The sequence below is a fragment of the Adiantum capillus-veneris genome, chromosome 12 (assembly GCF_014529385.1).
Source record: "Adiantum capillus-veneris isolate H3 chromosome 12, ASM1452938v2, whole genome shotgun sequence".
In the NCBI taxonomy this organism is placed as follows: Eukaryota; Viridiplantae; Streptophyta; class Polypodiopsida; order Polypodiales; family Pteridaceae; genus Adiantum; species Adiantum capillus-veneris.
Genome location: NC_140942.1, coordinates 49,815,566 through 49,837,084, shown reverse-complemented (window position 1 = coordinate 49,837,084; position 21,519 = coordinate 49,815,566). Strand labels below are relative to the sequence as shown.

The window sequence follows — 21,519 nt, the reverse complement described above, 5'->3', positions numbered from 1 at the left end:
TTCCAAACGTACAAAATTCCCTCTCTTCAATTTTCGAAGAGGAAATTGTAAAAATTAGGTTATTTTTCTCTATTTTGGGGTGGAATTTCTCCTTTTTCCCTTGCCCTCAACATGCATTTTTGGAATCGAAAACAACACAATATTAAGCCGAGACACATTTTTCTCAAACACTGATACAAAATTCCAATTCAAGAAAGGGAATTTGCGAAGAGGAAATTTTAAAAATTAGGTTATTTTTCTCTATTTTGGGGTGGAATTTCTCCTTTTCCCCTTGCCCCCAACATGCATTTTTGGAATCGAAAACAACACGATATTAAGATGAGACACACTCGCCTGGACATGAGGCCGCGCATATGTCCCGACCTGTCTCAATTTTTCTCTATTTTGGGGTGGAATTTCTCTTTTTCCCCTTGCCCGATGCCGTGCATCCTTGGGCGTTGATGATGATGATGATATGATTTTAGTTTTTCACTTTACTTCAATTTTATTTTGTAATCAGACATTGTATTAGATCCATCAAGATTGTATGAGTTTGGTCTCATAGACCCTTGGCCCTTTGAAGACGTTTAATATAACATTTCATTTCATCTCCCTCCTCCACGTGAGACTGTGCGCTCTCTCTCTCTTTCTCTCCCTCCCTCCAATCTGTGACAGCATTCATTCTCTCTCTCTCTCTCTCTCTCTCTCTCTCTCTCTCTCTCTCTCTTCCCCTTCCAGTCACTTCCACGTGTGATAAGGTGGGCAGGCCGTGGGCGCTCCTGAGTCCTCATCACGCTGCTTGACAGGCCCCATGTGCGAGAGGCATGCAAACTCACAATAGTCTCTCTTTCTCGCTCTGAGCGCACTCGCTGAGTCGCTGTGTTGCCGAGCTGCAAAAGACACGGGCCGGAGAAAGGAGGTTGCACCACGTAGCGGGGGGGAGCCGGAATTCTCTCTCTCTCTCTCTCTCTCTCTCTCTCTCTCTCTCTCTCTCTCTCTCTCTCTCTCTCTCTCTCTCTCTATGTGTGTGTGTGTGTGTGTGTGTGTGTGTGTGTGTGTAGTGGCTGGCAAAAATCTCTCTCTCTCCCCGATCATGCAATGGATTTCGGCACAATGCGCTCTGTGTGTGTGTGTGTGTGTGTGTGTGTGTGTGTGTGTGTGTAGTGGCTGGCAAAAATCTCTCTCTCTCTCTCTCTCTCTCTCTCTCTCTCTCTCTCTCTCTCTCTCTCTCTCTCCCCGTTCATGCAATGGATTTCGGCACAATGCTCTCTCTCTCTCTCTCTCTCTCTCTCTCTCTCTCTCTCTCTCTCTCTCTCTCTCTCTCTCTCTCTCTCTCCACATTCACGCACTTGCAGTCCAATGTTTGGAAAAAGTGTGCCTTAGCTTAGCTTGAGCCGGTTGGAAAATCAAAACCTACGATTGAAGGGAGGGGGAGTTGGAAAAAATCCACTTGGAAAATTTAAGCAAATAGAGCTAAATTATATTTGCGAAATTGATTTTTTTAAACAGACATTCCTTTCTCTCTCTCTCTCTCTCTCTCTCTCTCACACACACACACACACACACACACACACAGAGGAGCAACTCTCTCTCTCTCTCTCTCTCTCTCTCTCTCTCTCTCTCTCTCTCTCTCTCTCTCTCTCACACACACACACACACACTCACTGTAATGGAATTGGCCTATTTAAATTGAGAGTAGCGGAAATTAATGAGAGTACTTTTGAGAAATGACTTTGTGAGCATAGCGGGTGAACATAATTGAATATAGCAACATAATCATAGCAATTAGTTAACTTGGCATGAACAATACTTTTGCAAGAGAGAGAATTTAGAGAACATGACAACAGTTGAGGACCGGATTTATGTGGAGCCGATCCCCCCTCCAATAGGCATTTGTATTATGATTTCTCCCATTAAGAGAGACTTGTTACAATACAATCTTTGTGTTCCTTGTGACCTAGGTGATGCAATGAAGATGGAAAGCTTCATGCATCACAAACATAACATAAACTTGAAGAAAGCTTTAACTATCCCAAGCCTCAGTCCCAAGACCTCAAACACCTTCGAAGGTGGAGAGAGCTAGCAGGGAATGAGGGTAGGGAAGAGGAAGAAGAAACATTTCGTAGGAGAAAGAATTAGTTCCTCACTTATCATAACTCTTGTTGCTAGCATACATAATAGCATAGTAATGAAGAAGAAGGAGATGGCAAGCTTAAGCATTGAAGCATGGCTCTTGGTTGGATTTGCACTCCATATCCAAGAGTGTTGGTGTAGGTTCTCAACCTCTACTTGCTTGGAGAAAGAGAGGGAGCTCTTGCACTTTGCATAGCACACAAAGAGAGTATTTGTGAGTGTGTGTGGGTGAGTATACCCCCTAAGCAAACCCCTAGCTTGCTTGGGTCGACCCCCCCTTGTAGCTCATGCTTGAAGCTCATTGGACCCCTCCAGGCCTAGCCAATCCTAAGCAGGAGGCGTTACAAGCAACAAGGGTAGCCTTGAGACAAGTGTCCCCCTTTCCCCTTTGAGAGAGAGGGCTAGATAAATGCTAAATCAATTAATTAAATCTCCTAATTTATTATTGGACCCCTTGGGTGGCCAACCAATAGGCTTCGGGCACACCATGAGGGCAACATGAGGAGGAACTTGACAAGTGTCCCTTTTGCTTTCTTTGTACCATGCATGCCTTGTGTGAGTGTGTGGGTGTTCTCTCTCATCCCCCCTCATGTAGGGCTCGCCCCCTCCTTGTAGGGACTGAATCTTTGACTTTTTGACACCTCAAGCCCCTCATGCATAGGCCCAATTCCCACCACACGCTTGGCTCTTAAGCACTTTAAGCTTGGGTTGGGTTCTCACCTCAAGTGCAACCCTAGCATCTCAAGCATGTGAAGCACCTCAAGCATCTCAATCATTAAGCACCTCAAGCATCTCAAGCACCTCAATCATCAAGCACCTCAAGCACCTTAGTCATCAAGGATGACAAGAATGACAAGCAGGACAAGCATCTCGAGCTGGGTCAGGTTCCCGCGCCTCAAGCTCAGCCCTAGCTTACCTAAGGTTAAAGGACTTTTACACACATTATTGGAGGCCTTCAATGAAGCTAACCTTAAGGTCTTATGCTCCATTGGTTAGCCTTGCTCTTTGATAGACCATCTCTCATTTGGGGCCCTTTACCATTGGCCCCGTGTTGAGATAGATCTATAAGCACATGTCTATATCTTAACACTTGTTCTCGTTTATTCTCCCACATTAAGTGATCAATTTAATATGAGAAAATCATTTGGGTTGGTTAGATATTAGATATTAGATTTTATGACACACACTCAGTGGTGCAGTTTTCTCCCTCTCTCTCTCTCTCTCTCTCTCTCTCTCTCTCTCTCTCTCTCTCCGCAGTGGAGTCTAGTACGATGCTCGCTCTCTCTCTCTCACTCAGGTATTGTTGCTCTCTCTCTCTCTTTCTCACGGTCTCGATTGTGTCACCTGTGTTGCCGGGCTGCAGACAACATTAGACCCACAGTCAGGCGACGCACTCTCTCTCTCTCTCTCTCTCTCTCTCTCTCTCTCTCTCTCGTACAACTCCCAACGGGACTCAGGAGAAAGCGTTCGCCTGAGGTGCAGCTCCCAACAGAGTCCCAGGACTCAGGAGAAAGCGCCTTGGGCCGTCTCTCTCTCTCTCTCTCTCTCTCTCTCCCCACAGTTACCGGGTTTGCAGGCCACACTGGCCGGAGCAAGCACATGCTGCCATGTGGCGAGGGGGGGGAGCCGGAATTCCCTCCCCCATTATCTATTAGTATAGATAGATATATGCTTTGTGCCTAATGTGAGATCTCTAACAACTTATGGGACCTATCCAATTTGCATTGTGCACATTGGAATTGGGCCAAACAAAACACCAAAAAAATTTCAATACAATAAAAGACAGAAACAGCCCCGAGGCTAAGAAGAATGGATCACGTGGACCCCGGCATTTGATATTAGCATATGGGTCTGCACGTGGCAGCCTTTAACAACGGCACGTGGCGGCTCTCTATCCCCTCCGAGTGCCTACGTGGCGCCACGTGACCTACTTATTTGCCACGTAGGCGCCAGCCAATAACGATCGCATTTCTGGCTTTGGATATAATGGGAACTTGGGAAGAAGAGGAAGAGTATTTGCAGACACCCCCCACCCCCACACACACACAAACACGCCCACGCGCAGCTCGCCATAGCCAAGTTGTCTCCAAGCTCGCACTCACATACCTGCAGACAAGGAGAAAATCCCCACCTCGTTGCCCTCGAAACCTCTGGAGGCGGATCTTCCCTGGATCTAGCTGTGAGAAACCGTCAATCAGAAACAATTTTCTGCAATTATTTATTCCCGGCTCGGCTACAAGGAGCAGTTGATTCCCCTGCATTATAAAACGGGCTGGCTTTGCTAAGCTCAGACATGGAGCCTGCAGCGTTCTCCGTCAACAGGAGAGGAGAGCATCTTGTCAGATACCGCCCAAAGAGGAGCCCTCATCAGATCGCAAGTTGTGTGGAAGAGGTGACTGGAAGCAGGCACATTGATGCAGACTCTAATGGCAGCTCTGATACAGTATCAAACCTTCATCACTTCCTACAGCACACAACCCCTCGGGTTCCATCTCAATCTCTTTCAAAGGTACACCTTTGCAAAGTCTGACTCTGTATTGTTCTTTTCAAGGGGCTTGGAAAACTTATGCGGTGCAAAGTTCACAAGACTAGGTGGTTTTACAGCACAACATCTGGAAGCTTCCTTGTCTTCTTGTTGTTGCATGAAGGTCGTTTAGGTAGCAATGGAAGGCTTGCATGTGTGGGAAGAATTCAGCATTCACATTTGCCATTGATTGCAGTCCTATTGTGTTTACTTTGTCGTAGTGTGATTCTTTTCCCTATACTCTCATTGACTTAACCATCTGTTGTGATACAAGTGACTTAACCATCTGTTGTGATACAAGTGTCTTGACCATCTGCTGTCTTTGAAATTACGGTTGTTTGGATCTGGTTTTTTTGTTGGCAGTCTTTCATGATAAGTATGTTTCTTGAGTTTCTTTGGTTACCCCTTCACATTGTATGCATTCCTACTCGCCCATCAGGGATGAGCTTAATTACATGGAAAAACAGGGTTATGTTACGAATCTTTTATGTGAGGATTCTGCACAGATGACATGCGATTTGAAAGTATACAGTTTTCGAGCTATCTTTAGGGGTTTGCATGTCATGTGAAACTGTCCTGATCCACACCTTCGTGTTTCCTTTTGTAGAGTCGTCTCCGAGGTCTGTCTGCTCAGGGTTCGATGGATTGTGAGAAAAATTTCTTCTCTCTCAATGATTTATGGGACAGTTTCGATGAGTGGAGTGCATATGGGGCAGGTGTGCCAATTCTTCTGAATAGCAGGGAAACTGTTATGCAGTATTACGTCCCTTACCTATCAGGCATCCAACTTTATGCCAGTGCAGAGAGTGAACTGTCTGTAAGAAGCAGGTAATTTTTCTGATAACCATAGCTTCATTGCTTTGTACTCCTAACGGTAGGTAGCAATGACTTAGTTTCCCTTCTAACGCTTCCATGTATTGATGATGAAGTACAATTTTCTATCTTTCTATCTTGAAGTTTGGAAGTTGCTGGTTTTATGATAGCACATTGGTGTTTTTGAAATTATTAGGGGACGCCTTGGTGATGACAGCGATGGCAGTGAGATGGATTACAGAGATAGTAATAGTGATGGTTGTAGTAGTGATGGTGAGGCACTCAATCCATGGAGTGCTTCGGAAGTTCTTGAAAGAGGTCATGGAGGCGAGACACTTTTGTTTGAGTACTTTGAGTCAGCAGCTCCATCTCACAGAGTTCCTCTGTTTGACAAGGTGTGTTGGCAGTTTTTGATTCACAAAATTTAATCGTTCTTGTTTTGTCTCCTTTCTTGATATAGGAGTGCTCTATATAATGTATCTTGAGATAGCTTTATTTTTTAAGCTATACTTGGGAGTCCTGTCCTGTGAATGCCATTTCGCCGTCTATGCTTTGGAAGAAATTCGTCTTGGGGGTGCATGTGTAGGAAATCATCTATATCACAGTGCATTCAAGGTGTATACAAAAACCCTACATATATTACACATGCTAGGAGGAGATCAAATGACCCCTTTCTCTTTAGAAACTTAACATTTTTTTTCCAAAATGCAATAAAAAGAATTCTTCTGTATATGTAATTTTGATTAAAAAATTTAAGATTTTGCCAAATAAAACATCTTTTACGTTGAACTCACGTGCTATACGTATATTTGTGGAGGTGCACCCTCAGGAAGTTACTCAGCAACATGTATCGTCAATACTTTGCAGGTTCGAAATCTTTGTACAGAGTTTCAAGGCACAAAGACCTTGTGTAGCAATGAAATATCCAAATCAAGCTGGCTTTCTGTAGCTTGGTATGCAGTTTTCAATGTGATTGTGCTTTTGGCCATAGCATGCGTGTGTTTGGATATTCTGACACTGACACAGTTACTACAATTATGCAGGTATCCTATTTATCGTATACCTATGGGTCCAACTCTAAAAGACCTTACTGCTTGTTTTTTGACCTACCATTCTCTCTCCACTTTTCAGACAGGTGATATTCTATAGATGTGGTATAGATTGGGTATTTGATGTTCGTTATCACTTATTAGCTCTTCTTCTATTGTCATGTTAAACTGAATTGCTATTATGAACAGGTGAGTCTACAGAAGCAAGTGGTGCTCACAGCATTTCCGGATCTCAGATGCATCTGCATCCCTTTGGTCTTACTGGTTACAAGTTCCGAGGTCCCGTTTGGAGTTTAGCAAATGCTATTGATCGTCAGCAGACCACTCTGCTGTTAAAGTCATCTGATGATTGGCTCCGACGACTCCATGTGCGACATCCTGACTTTGACTATTTCATGGCGCATTTCACATCAAATGGTCACTGAGCTCAACAAACAGCAATTGGGTTCTTGTGGCTCGCTTTTATTGCACATGTATCTATTTTTGCGCACTGTTTGAATATGGCCACTACTAGGATTTTATTTTCGGTTAAGGAAATTCGTGGTACTAGAATGTATCTAGGGGGGGAGGCATGTAAATGAGGGTTGTTCCGATGCGACAGAAGGAAGGCAGATGATGACAGATTGAGACTTTCTCGATAGTGTCTGGTCCAGAGATGATAGAACTTATCATTTATGTATGAGGCTTTTCATCGCACATACATATTAAATTTTGAGGAAATTGGGCACTTGTAAAACTGTATGTCTTGCCTTGTGGCAAGAACTTGGTGCGTTTTGATCAAGGGAGATCTAGCTGTTTATAAACCTCAGAATGTTATAAATTTGCACATGCTTTCAGTGGATAGTGTGCTTCATGAATGCAAAACCACTTGATTCTGCTTTGAAATACTGGTGATATTCTATTCGTATTTGGAAGCTGGGCAACGGATTATGTGGATCCCCTTCTAGCTAATCATTTAGATTCTTTCCTTGTTGATTGATCTGGTATGTCACAAATCTTGAAGTGAATAGAAGACACTGGAAAATTTGAGTTGTTTCAGCGAATAAGGTATGTTCATAATTTTTCTTTGTTCCAAGTGCTGTGTAGGAGTGTAACCTTGGTTATTGAAAGACTTTAGAATACTCGACACCCATTAACGGTTTTGTTCGGTTTTGTTTTGAGAAAAGATCTTTATTCAACAAAACTATCAATGGTAAAGCAGCTTAATTTTTATTCCGTTTGTACATTTTTAGGTGTCCCTATACGATGTTACAGCTTGACGGTACTGCATCGTGGGCAATGTACATTACAAAAAGGAAAGGCCTTCACATGTGTTTTGTACTCCTGCATTCCTTGGTCTGGCATGCCCTAAAGGCAAAAGGTAAACTAATCAACGCACACTGCTCTTCCAATAGTGAAAGATGGTTGATCGGGAACACTTACCTAGGTTGGATAACACACTTTGTGCAGATACACGGAGTGTAGTGCTCTTTACTATAGTGTAGATTGTCTTGGGGGACACTCGTATGATGCTGAGAGAGAGTAATTTGACCAGAGGAGATGAGTGTGAGGAACACGGTAATAATCTTCGTTCGAGACGAGTGTCTATGGTGGGACAATCACAGCAAGTATAGTTCAAAGTAAAGAGCTGCAAATTAACACTTGACAAGACCCAGCAATCGCAACTGAAAGTGCACAATTACCCTGCATTGGCTGTGACGATCCATAATCTTTTGGCTACCAGAGCTAACGAGGGTAATATTAAAGATGCGTCGTGGTTTTCTTTCACCGTCATCCACAAGGACATTCTACAAGCATCAAACTACATATTAGCTTATGAGTTGGTTGATAGCTTTTCCTTGGACCAACGTTATGAACAATAATGGCTTTTCTTTGAATACCCACCTATGTATCCGGAGTGGAATTGTTTGCTTTGACAAGAGTCACAAAGCACGTATCTTTGAATAATGCTCACATATCTCAGTTGGTAATGTAACTTTTTTGATTGTTGTTGGAATTAGGGTTGCAAAGAAACGCACACAGCTTGGAGAAGACGAAGAAAGCTCAAGGCACACAATAGAGAGTATATTAGTTAGTGTGCAATGGAAAGATTGATAGCCCTAGAGTGATGGGCGTATTTACAATGCACGGGGGGGAAAACCTCCTAAAGAGGAAAAAAATGCCCCGGCAGTCCTAGTGTGTTCACACACATCACTACCACATGTATATGGTAACAAATCCCCCCTGGAGTGATACACTGAACGAGAGCTGGAACATGAGTGAAGGGAAGTGCCATGCCCTGAGGACATGATCAGTCCACAAAGGGGAGTAAGCCCAAAGCTTTGCGGAAAGCTTCAAACTTCTCACGAGACAATGCCTTTCTGAAAAGATCTGCAAGGTTGTCATGTGTTGGCACATAAGCCAAGCTAATCTCTCCTGCTGAGAGCCTCTCTCTGACATAGTGGTAATGCACCTCAATGTGCTTTGTGCGAGCATGAAAAACTGGGTTCCTCACAACTGCCAATGTGCTCTGACTGTCAATGGAGATAGTGTTGGCAGTGTCCTGTCCAACACCCAAATCAACCATAAGGCGTCTGAGCCATACACACTCAACCGTAGCTGTGAAGACTGCCCTGTACTCAACCTCACAACTCCAAGTGGCCACAGTAGGTTGCTTATTGCTCAACCATAATATACATGAACTGCCAAGCATGAAACAAAAACCACTTGTGGACACTCGCGTGTCAAAACAACCAGCCCAATCTGAGTTCGAAAAAACATGTAAGTCTGGCGACAATGATCCCCCCTTGGGATAAAACAAGCCAAGGTGTAAAGTGCCACTAAGGTAGCGGAAAATCCTCTTGACAGCCTGCCAATGCTTAGACCCTAGGCTATGCATAAATCTGCTTGTAAATAAATAACCTCTGACGAGCGATTCTTTCCAAAATATTAAAAAGGATTAAACATAGAATCAAAGAGATAAGAGAGATTGTATTCAAAGATACCCAACGCCTTTCGACTTTAAAGAGTCATCAGGGGATGAATACAACATTCTTTCTTTGAGTCTTTTTGCTTATATAGGCATTCAGTAGGAAGATTTTGGTGGACACTCTTGGAGAGAAAATTGGAAATTTTTGGAGGGAAAGGTGGTCAGGTGGGAACTTTACTATACTTTTAAGGAGTTTAGGTGGATGTGTACCATGAGGTACACTATGTTGGTTTGAAAGTGAAAGGTTTAAATACATGGGAGTACAAAAGAAAAGTGTTACCTTATAGATAGGGTAAATGGGGAAGGTAAAGGTAAGGATGATATGTCCACTCTAGAGGGATGGAACGCATGGATGTGATTAGGAGAAACCTTCTCTTGGGCATGGAGAGAGAGAGAGAGAGAGAGAGAGAGAGAGAGAGAGAGAGAGAGAGAGAGCTCACTTTGGATGTTGGCACCATCATGTCTATAAGGGGTAAGTAAGGGTAGTTAAAAATAAACCTGGATGGTTTAGAGATGGAATTAACCCAACCTTTAGCAAAGTGAAGGTGGGGTGGTTTGCTGGTGTGGTAAGGAAGGGTAGAGAGAGAGAGAGAGAGAGAGAGAGAGAGAGATCTCACTTTGGATGGTGGAACTATCATGACTATAAGGGGTAAGGAATAAGGAAGGGTAGAGACAAAAAAACGCCCGGATGGTTTAGAGATGGAATTAACCTAACCTTTGCCAACAAGAAAGTGAAGGTGGGTGCTTTGATGGTGCGGTAAAATATGGTTCCTTAAGGAGGTAAAGAGTGTGGTGAAAGTATAGGGCTTGATTACGTTAACATTGGGGTTGGGTTCTAAATGAGGACGAAGCTAGCTCTGAATGTACAAGGTTAGGTTTAGGGGGCAAATAGGTGTGGATACATAAGGTTAGCTTAGAATATGGATGGGGTGCTTATGCGGGCAAGGTTTACTTTGGGTAAAATTTGGTTGTCTTCAAGAGTTTTCTTATGAAGAAATGGTAATAGGTGTCAAGGCATGACGGTGATGTATCGACTACAAAGGTTTGGTGTTGTGGCATATAGGCTGGGCAAGTGAGCATACTATAAAATGGTGAGATTGGAGGACCACCAAGGCACATGATAGAATGGGTGGGCACCTAAGGGTTTCTAATTGTAACCATACCCGTACATTGAAGCTCTACCTCCCTTAACATACAGTGAACTAAACCAACCTTTAGGAAAGTGAAAGTGGGGTGCTTTGATGGTGTGGTAAGGAAGGGTAGAGAGAGAGAGAGAGAGCTCACTATGGATGGTGGCATTATCATGACTTTAAGGGGTGAGGAAGCGTAGAGACAAGAATAATACTTGGATGGTTTAGAGATGGAATTAACCCAACCTTTGCCAGCAATAAAGTGAAGGTGGGGTACTTTGATGGTGTGGTAAATTGGGGTTCTTTAAGGACGTAAAGAGTGTGGTGAAAGTATAGGGTTTGATTAAGCTAACATTGGGGTTGGGTTCTACAAGAGGACGAAGCAATAAAGTGAAGGTGGGGTGCTTTGATGGTGTGGTAAATTGGGGTTCTTTAAGGACGTAAAGAGTGTGGTGAAAGTATAGGGTTTGATTAAGCTAACATTGGGGCTGGGTTCTACAAGAGGACGAAGCTAGCTTTGAATGTACAAGGTTAGGTTAGGGGGCAAAGAGTTGTGGATACATAAGGTTAGTAGATGGGGTGCTTAAGGGGGCAAGGTTTACTATGGGTAAAAACGATTGTCTTGAGGAATTTTCTTATGACGAAATGGTTATAGGTGTCAAGGCATAAATAAGTTAGAAAATGTACACTTTTGCAATATGATAGGTATAAGAAGTTGGAGTAAGCTCTATCAATTTGAAAAGAAGGGGAGGTTGCTAGAGTGTTAAACATTCCATGAGGGCTACGGTCAAATAAAGTTTAAGGCTAAACAAGAGAGGTAGCTCTGTTGAGCTAAGCAGACTCTACGAGTGTGGAAAGGGTGAATGAGGTTGTTTATGGAATGATGAGGCCTAGTAACAAAGGAGAGACGGCCCGGGGGGAGGGGGGGGGCCAAAGCATCTACAAAGCAAGTTTGTAATGAGAAAGCTAGGTATCCCTTATCAAAGTATGGCCTTATAAAAGATGGCATAGTTACGGATGATGTTACTAGTAGGTAGTAAGGAGAAAGGGAAAGAGCTGAGGAGGGTAAAGGATAAGAAGAGCATAAAAAAGTGGATAAAAGAGAGCATAATTGTTGGCTAGAGGTTGAAGGATGTACATCAATGGGTTTGAGAGAAGGGTAAAGGATAAGAAGAGCATAAAAAAGTGGATAAAAGAGAGCATAATTGTTGGCTAGAGGTTGAAGGATGTACATCAATGGGTTTGACAGTAGTAAGCAGTAACCTTGTTACACTTGCTTAGAGTCATGGATCCTTCATGGTTGTATTTAGGAACAATGGTCCCCTAGGTTTGTTTTTTCGACAATCAAGGAGCTTGGTGGTGAATGCCAATTCACAAAGCAACAAGCTCATTCCTTTAAAGGCTCTCAACCATGTAAACGGCTGCCAAAATTACACTCCATCAAAAAGTAACTTTGGACCAGCTACATGTATGTGAAAGTTAAGGGGCATTGACAATATCCTCTGCAAGAGTAATTCAGTGGGGCTAAGACGCTAAGACAAAAAGGGAGTGGGGAGTGACTAAAGCCGTACCTATGCAGCCAAAAAGAAGAGCTTCATTAGAACCTAGGGAAGGCGTGATTATTAGCATGCATGATGGTGATGCATCGACTACAAAGTTTTGGTGTTATGGCATACAGGCTCGGCAGGTGAGCATACCACAAAAAGGTGAGATTGGAGGACCACCAGGGCACATGACAAACTAGGTGGGTATATAAGGGTTTCCAATTGTAACCATACCAGTATATGGAAGCTCTACCTCCCTTAGCATACAGTAAACTCCAATGTCCCGCCAAAGGATTGTATTATTGGTTAAAGGAAGTTTGGGTTAATCTTGTTATTCAAGGCCCTAGTAAATAAGGGAGATGCTTTGTATCTTGAGAAGGGTATGCTTGAGAGGTAGACAAAAACTTCAGAAAAGATTCACCAGAGGCAAAAGGTCTCTTGTGGAAATTTTGTCTAGCATGTTCTGTAGCCTCATGCGGACAATGCAGTAAAGGAGTTTAGGTAGATCTTAGAGTTTTGACAGAAGCAGTCGAGTACAAATAGGATGTCAGGTTCAGAATGGGGGTTCAAGGTGTAGTGCGATGACAAAATCCTTCTACTATAGAAAGGATGCGGGTTTGAGAATGAGGGTTAAGGTGTTAAGGTGTAGAATACGGTAATCGAAGGGTGCGACAAGCTGTAGATCATGAAAAATCGCAGCTTTGAGCAAGCATGTGTTGAAAAGTTGTACCTAGGGCAAGATATTGAAGCGAAGATGTGAGAATCCAAGGTTTATGGAGGTAGATCTGAAGGCCATAAGTGAAAAATCATGAGGTAGTATGTACAATTTTGCACCATGTTGACAGTAGAGCTGATGTTATTTGGGTGAAAGTTAAGTGGGTCGGTGAACTACAACAAACAAAGCTCTGAAAGAATGTAGTAGAGGCACCGAATTAGTGTTGAGCCAAGTAGATGAGCTTGTAAGCGCCAACTTGAGAAGAGCAGGTACAGAAGTTGGTATTGGTTAAGATGAAGGAAGACAAAGAGGGTGCTACAGCTCCATATACCATATGAGGCTTGCAGACTACTGAGGCTTGGCAAGAAGCAAGGAGGGTGCCCTGCCAGAGGTTGAAAAAGTCGGAGAGCGTTAAGATTGGTGAAGTAGGGAGGGCTAGGGAGGGCGCTGTAGATTCTCCACCAACAGGCAGCATTTGCTTTAGGTAAATGTCCCCCATGGCCACGCTTGTAGTGACAGCTTGGAGACGTGCAAATGGCCTATCATAAGAGATGACGCAGCGCGAGCAAGTGAGGTACACGATCCATGGCTGAAGTGTCACTCAATGGTGTCATGGCGTAGATCTGAGAAGAAGCTCGCCATCCTTCTTGAGGAGAAGCTCGCCATCGTTCTTGAGGACTGCCGCTTCATTTTGATGAAGGATAAAAGAAACCTAAAAGGAGGGGTAGGTACAAGGGTGACTTTGGGTAAGTGTAGGTTTAAACGTTGGAAAGTGCATCGTCAACATCTTCAGACAGTAGTGTTTGTAAATAAATAACCTCTGACGAGCGATTCTTTCCAAAAGATTAAAAAGGATTAAACATAGAATCAAAGAGATAAGAGAGATTGTATTCAAAGATACCCAACGCCTTTAGACTTTAAAGAGTCTCATCAGGGGATGAATACAACATTCTTTCTTTGAGGTTTTTTTGCTTATATAGGCATTTAGTAGGAAGATTTTGGTGGACACTCTTGGAGGAAAAATTGGAAATTTTTGGAGGGAAAGGTGGTCAGGTGGGAACTTTACTATGCTTTTGTTACCTTATAGATAGGGGAAATGGGGAAGGTAAAGGTAAGGACATGATATGTCCACTCTAGAGGGATGGAACGCATGGATGAGAGTAGGAGAAACCTTCTCCTCGGCATGGAAAGCGAGAGAGAGAGAGAGAGAGCTCACTTTGGATGTTCGCACCATCATGTCTATAAGGGGTAAGTAAGGGTAAAGTTAAAAATAAACCCGGATGGTTTAGAGATGGAATCAACCCAACCTTTAGGAAAGTGAAGGTGGGGTGGTTTGCTGGTGTGGTAAGGAAGGGTAGAGAAAGAGAGAGAGAGAGAGAGAGAGAGAGAGAGAGAGAGAGAGAACTCACTTTGGATGGTGGAACCATCATGACTATAAGGGGTAAGGAATAAGGAAGGGTAGAGACAAAAAAAACGCCTGGATGGTTTAGAGATGGAATTAACCTAACCTTTGCCAACAAGAAAGTGAAGGTGGGTGCTTTGATGGTGTGGTAAAATATGGTTCCTTAAGGAGGTAAAGAGTGTGGTGAAAGTATAGGGCTTGATTACGTTAACATTGGGGTTGGGTTCTAAATGAGGATCCCCTTCTAGCTAATCATTTAGATTCTTTGCTTGTTGATTGATCTGGTATGTCACAAATCATGAAGTGAATAGAAGACACTGGAAAATTTGAGTTGTTTCAGCAAACAAGTTATGATCATAATTTTTCTTTGTTCCAAGTGCTGTGTAGGAGTGCAACCTTGGTTATTGAAAGACTTTAGAAGACTCGACACCCATTAACGGTTTTGTTCGGTTTTGTTTTCAGAAAAGATCTTTATTATCAAAACTATCAATGGTAAACAGCTTAATTTTTATTCCGTTTGTACAGTACTCTTAATCAGAAGTTGATTTGTTTTTTTCGATTTATTCGCTCTGCTTGTTTGAAAGCGCGACATTTGTGATGGTGGTGTCTCTACAGGGAAGAATTGGTGAACTAATATATAGCAATTCTCCCTTAATGTACGATGTTACAGCTTGATGGCACTGCATCGTGGGCAATGTACATTACAAGGAAAGGCCTTCACGTGTGTTTTGTACTCCTGCATTCCTTTGTCTGGCATGCCCTACAGGCGAAAGGTAAACTAATCAACGCACACGGCTCTTCCAATAGTGAAAGATAGTTGATCGGGAGCACTTACCTAGGTTGGATAACACACTTTGTGCAAATACACGGAGTGTAGTGCTCTTTACTATAGTGTATATTGTCTTGGGGACACTCGTATGATGCTGAGAGAGAGTAGTTTGACCAGAGGAGATGAGTGTGAGGAACATGGTAATAATCTTCGTTCGAGACGAGTGTCTATGGTGGGACAATCACAGCAAGTATAGTTCAAAGTAAAGAGCTGCAAATTAACACTTGACAAGACCCAGCAATCGCAACTGAAAGTGCACAATTACCTTGCATTGGCTGTGACGATCCATAATCTTTTGGCTACAGGAGCTAACGGGGGTAATATTAAAGATGCGTCGTGGTTTTCTTTCACCATCATCCACAAGGAATTCTACAAGCATCAAACTACATATTAGCTTATGAGTTGGTTGATAGCTTTTCCTTGCACCAACGTTTTAAACAATCATGGCTTTTCTTCGAATACTCACCTATGTATCCGGCATGGAATTGTTTGCTTTGACAAGAGTCACAAAGCACGTATCTTTGACTAATTCTCACATATCTCGGTTGGTAATGTAACTTTTCTGATTGTTGTTGGAATTAGGGTTGCAGAGAAACGCACACAGCTTGGAGAAGACGAAGAAAGCTCAAGGCACACAATAGAGAGTATATTAGTTAGTGTGCAATGGAAAGATTGATAGCCCTAGAGTGATGGGCGTATTTACAATGCACGGGGGGGAAAACCTCCTAAAGAGGAAAAAAATGCCCCGGCAGTCCTAGTGTGTTCACACACATCACTACCACATGTATATGGTAACAAATCCCCCCTGGAGTGATACGGTGAACGAGAGCTGGAACATGAGTGAAGGGAAGTGCCATGCCCTGAGGACATGATCAGTCCACAAAGGGGAGTAAGCCCAAAGCTTTGCGGAAAGCTTCAAACTTCTCACGAGACAATGCCTTTCTGAAAAGATCTGCAAGGTTGTCATGTGTTGGCACATAAGCCAAGCTGATCTCTCCTGCTGAGAGCCTCTCTCTGACATAGTTGTAATGCACCTCAATGTGCTTTGTGCGAGCATGAAAAACTGGGTTCCTCGCAACTGCCAATGCGCTCTGACTGTCAGTGGAGATAGTGTTGGCAGTGTCCTGTCCAACACCCAAATCAACCATAAGGCGTCTGAGCCATACACACTCAACCGTAGCTGTGAAGACTGCCCTGTACTCAGCCTCACAACTCGAAGTGGCCACAGTAGGTTGCTTATTGCTCAACCATAATATACATGAACTGCCAAGCATGAAACAGAAACCACTTGTGGACACTCGCGTGTCAAAACAACCAGCCCAATCTGAGTCCGAAAAAGCATGTAAGTCTGGCGACAATGATCCCCCCTTAGGATAAAACAAGCCAAGGTGTAAAGTGCCACTAAGGTAGCGGAAAATCCTCTTGACAGCCTGTCAATGCTTAGACCCTAGGCTATGCATAAATCTGCTGACCTGTGAGACTGCAAACTGAATATATGGCCTCGTGTTGCATACATAAATGAGGCAGCCAACAGCAATTTGGTAAAGAGTGACATCAGCAGGATCGCCAGCATCATGTAGACTCAACTTCAAACCTATTTCCATGGGAGTGGCAATAGGTTTGCAATCCTCAAGTCCAAACTTACATAGCAATGTCTGTATGCAACTTTTCTGACACAAGGCAATATCACCATCACACTGCTTAAACTGTATGCCCAAATAATGATGCAACAACCCCAAATCTTTCATCTCTAAAGTAGCATTCAAATCAGCCTTAAATTCAGCAATATGTCTCTCATTTGGTCCAATGATTAGCATAAATAACCACAATGAGAAGTACATCACCCTCACGCTTTACATACAATGTGCTTTCTGTTGGACTGTTATGAAAGCCTCGTTTGACCAAATGCGTGTCAGCTTTCTCATACCAAGCACGAGGAGATTGCTTCAACCCATACAGAGCCTTCTTACATCTGCACACTTTGTCCTCTTGTCCTTTTATGACAAATCCGCGAGGTTGCGTTACATAAACTTCCTCAAATATGTCACCATTCAAGAAAGCAGTAACAATGTCTGATTGATGTACATCCCAACCAAAATGAGCTGCCAATGTACATAGAGAACGCATAGTAGTCATACGACAAGTGGGAGCCAAAGTCTCTTCATAATCTATACCTTTTTGTTGTGCATAACCCTTTGCAACAAGTCGAGCCTTATGGCGATCGATCTCACCATTCGGCTTGCGTTTCAACTTGTAAACCCACTTTGTACATTGGCCTTTTTGCCAGGAGGCAAATCACATAAAGTCCATGTGTCATTTTCTATAAGTGCATCATATTCTGATTGCATGGCATCCATCCAATTTTTTGAATTCTGTGCTTCATCAAAAGACAGAGGCTCCTCAACATCATGTAAACTAGACACGGTCAAAACATAACAATCTGATGCATAAGATGCATGGTGAGAGCCTGAACGAGTATGACTAGACAAAGGTGCATCCGATTTACTGTCAAGCAAAGTGTGCACCAGCCATTTTGGCATACGTCTAGCCTGCTCATTTTCAGCCCTTTCCTCATCAAGTACATCATGTACATCTGCATCAGTAATAGGCTGATCTGTAACATTTTTAGAAACCCCCATAGGTTGTACATTTGCTTCATCGGAACTTACATTCGTATTTCCACCACTGAAAAGAGGCAACAAAGTGTCATAAATATCCTGTGAGCTTACATTACTGTCTCTAGTACATGACAGCAAGGGCCGAACAGAATCTTTCACAAACACTACATCCCGTGAAACCAGAATACGTTTTGTCTGCGGATGATACAACTCGTAACCTTTGCTTTCAGCACTATAACCAGCAAAAATACATTTGACAGCCTTATCTTCCAGTTTTCTGCGTTGTGTTTGTGGCACCAAGGCATATGCCAAACAACCAAAAACACACATGTGCTCAATAGAAAGCTTTCTATCATGCCATGCTTCATATGGAGTAATAGACTGCAAAGCTTTTGTAGGACACCTGTTAAGTACATAAGTGGCACACATGATGGCCTCAAGCCAAAAAGAATGCGGCAAAGCTTGACTTTTGACCATACATCGTGCCATTTCCGTAAGTGACCTGTTTTTCCTCTCCGCAACACCATTTTGCTGAGGTGTATAAGGCACTGTACATTGGTGTTTTATCCCACGACTAGCCAGAAATGTATTAAATTCATAAGACATATACTCCCCCCCTCGATCAGAACGGAGGGTGCCCATAGTACATTTCGAGACATTTTCAGCCATAGCCAGAAATTGTTTGAAGCACATAAAAACTTCGGACTTCGCTTTAAGCGGAAATACCCATGCATGCCTAGAGTAATCATCAATGAAAGTCACAAGGTACATGTAATTGCCCAAGGACGGAGTTTGCATGGGGCCACAAGCATCACTATGCACAAGCTGCAACTTGCATGTGGCCCGAATTGAACCATCCTTTGGAAACTTAGAACGCTGTATGTTACCCAAAATACAGCCTTCACAAACATGTTTGACAGGTGCTTCAATTGGCGGCAAAGAAGCAACCATATCAGATTTCTGCAACCGCAGCAAACTGGCAAAATTCAGATGACCAAAACGTGCATGTCAAAATTTTGCATCTGAAATAGTCCTTGAATCTACAACAGCATTTGCAAAATTTTGTCCACACGTGTCATACAAAGTAAGCTTATACAATCCACGGCACAAAAGGTCAGATGCAACAATTTCATCACCAAAACTGAGATCATGAACTGTACATCTGTCATCCACAAATTTGACTACAAGTCCAAGTCTAGCAAGTGCGGATACAGACAAGAGATTCTTCTTGATCCCAGGTACATAAAGTGCATCAACGAGTGCGAAAGAACTGCCATTAACAGCAGTAAGCACAATCTTTCCAACTCCCTGAACCGGATAAGAGGCATTGTTGGCACAAGTGACTGAATTCCCATGAGGGACAGACTCGAGAGAGGTAAACAATTCACGATGTGAGGTAATGTGCTTTGTAGCACCACTGTCGAAATACCACACATGTGAATCTACAGCAACTGACAAGCATGCATCATGGACAACACGATTATAAGTGCACTCTGCGCTAAAAGCCCATTCTACATCAACATCAGCATTACAGTCTCCTTTCATAGAAGACTCAACAATGGCTGTATTTGTAGTGGAACCAGTATTTGCAGTGGAACCACCCTCTTTCTTCTTAGCCTCTTTGGCCTTCAACTTAGGACACGACTTGATCGAGTGATCATTAGCTTTACAATAATAGCAACGCATCTTCTTTTTGCCCTTATCACCAGAATTCCCAGACGAATTGCTGCCATCAGAAGCATTAGGAACAGAATTTTTGCCACTCACAGCAAAACCATAAGAAGTGGCTGCATTACTGTTACCACCCTTTCTTTGAGAAGCAATAAAATCCTGTTCAACTGCATGCTGCATAGTCCTGTTTTTTCTAGAAAGTGACTCTTGCAACAGCAATGTGCATAATGCATCAAAGTTGACAACTTCAGGATTTCCTTGGGTCATCAGTCTCCAAGTACTAGCAAAAATCTTGTAGGAATCTGGTAAGGCATCAAGAACAGTCTGCACAAGGGAACTATCTGAAATGACTTCACCTGCAGAAATAATTTGCTCATTTATATCCGTTCAGCAATGAAAGTGTCGATATCATCTTCCTCATGCATAATCTTCGACTCCAGCTCTTTACGCAGCAAAGCAATTTTAGCCTCATTGCGGCTTGCATAAAGACTTGCTAGAATATCCCAAGCCTGTTTTGCAGATTTTGCTGAACGGATGTAAGGAACAATGGTGCGCTTCACAGACAACGCAATCAATGCATGAGCATGCGCATCCTTTACATCCCAACAAGATTGTTCTGTCGTAGGCAAAACAACTCTAACAGCAACAATCCTTGCAGCAAGACCTGCAACATCCTCAACATCACCTACATCTTCAGAACCGGACATACATCAATGTCCTGCACAATGTTCCAAACGCCCTTTGCCACAAGAACATGTTGCATCATATAAGCCCACATAGGGTAGTTGTCCCCATCCAACCTGTCCTCAGCAGCAAACATCTTGAACACATCTGTGTTGTTGTTGTCAGCCATGGTAAATGCTGCACCTTATGTGAAAACTGCTCGAGAATAGGAGAAATGGAGCGGGAACAACACGTGCTATATAGCACAAACCGTAGAAGACTATAAGGCACCTGTTATGCAGAAAACGGCACTGACAGAAATTCTGCACAAAGTGATAGAAATGCCAAAGCTCACTGAAATCGGAGAAAGTGAGCAGGTGTGTACTGGAGCAGCTAACAACTAAGCCCAGGAGAACGGAACCTGCTCTGATACCAATTGTTGCCAATTAGGGTTGCAGAGAAATGCACACAGCTTGGAGAAGACGAAGGAAGCTCAAGGCACACAATAGAGAGTGTATTAGTGAGTGTGCAATGGAAAGATTGATAGCCCTAGAGTGATGGGCGTATATACAATGCACGGGAGAAAAAACCTCCTAAAGAGGAAAAGCATGCCCCGGCGGTCATAGTGTGTTCACACCCATCACTACCACATGTAAATGGTAACAATTGTAAATGACAAATCCTGGAGACAATTATTAGTACTTGATTTAAAAGATGAGAGTATCAACTAAACTGTTTATCAAGAAACGTCCAAAATTTATTCATAAGATCCTGGCAAACACCTGTACTTTGGGACAAAATCCTCAATTCTCTCATTCCAAGTCGGGATTTATGCCCAAAGTTCAAGTATTTATCAAGCCAATTTTAGTTGTAACATGAAGGTCGGCACAGTAACTTTGGTACAAAATCCCCGATTCCCCGATTGTCTCAGTGGAATCACCTTAAAAAACAAGGCCAAGAAAGTGGTTTTTTCCAAGGGCAAACATAGCAAGTGGTTTTTTCATCTTTGTCAGCAAACATAGCATTACAATATAAAGCACGAAGCATTCATCAGAGACCCAAAAATATAATGTGAATAATAGTAATAATAATTTTTTAAAAATCAAAGCGAGCACAAAAAGGTGAAAATTGGTAGTTTACTTACAATTGAACATCAGAATTTGGTACATTAAATAGAGTGCATTGGGCATCTCTGGATGGTGAACCAACTTCCATTCCTACGACTTCTTAAAAACGTAATAACGCTCAAGTTCAAGCTACTTGGCTAAAGAAAAAAACCCAAGAACAAAAGGAAATTAAACTACATTGGTAGGAAGGAAAACCCTTTGTAGCTATGGCTTCGGAATTATGAATGAGGGAAACTACACCATGAGTTGTACGCACCCGCCTAGTTCTACCATTGCTTGTACATCTAACCCGTCAAGGTCGGGGGTCGTGGGGCAGGCGATTGGTGGCGTCCATCCACTCGACATTCCTGAGCG

General features: G+C 42.9%; 1 protein-coding gene across 1 annotated transcript; it reads left to right on the top strand.

Moving 5' to 3' along the window:
• Positions 1-4,112: 4,112 nt before the first annotated feature.
• Positions 4,113-7,341, top strand: LOC147445720 (uncharacterized). Its single transcript, XM_086525162.1, has 6 exons — positions 4,113-4,621; positions 5,244-5,464; positions 5,646-5,844; positions 6,317-6,402; positions 6,493-6,584; positions 6,688-7,341. The coding sequence occupies exons 1-6, from the start codon at positions 4,406-4,408 to the stop codon at positions 6,921-6,923; spliced, it is 1,050 nt and encodes a 349-aa protein (XP_086381288.1). The 5' UTR covers positions 4,113-4,405; the 3' UTR covers positions 6,924-7,341.
• Positions 7,342-21,519: the final 14,178 nt, after the last annotated feature.

What these genes read in the sequence shown, in the direction of transcription:
- LOC147445720 (XM_086525162.1), top strand. Translation starts at nt 4,406, where the DNA reads ATGGAGCCTGCAGCGTTCTCCGTCAACAGGAGAGGAGAGCATCTTGTC. An exon ending in CATCTCAATCTCTTTCAAAG is followed by an intron (nt 4,622 to 5,243) that starts GTACACCTTTGC and finishes TTCCTTTTGTAG; the next exon opens with AGTCGTCTCCGAGGTCTGTC. An exon ending in AGCTGGCTTTCTGTAGCTTG is followed by an intron (nt 6,403 to 6,492) that starts GTATGCAGTTTT and finishes ACAATTATGCAG; the next exon opens with GTATCCTATTTATCGTATAC.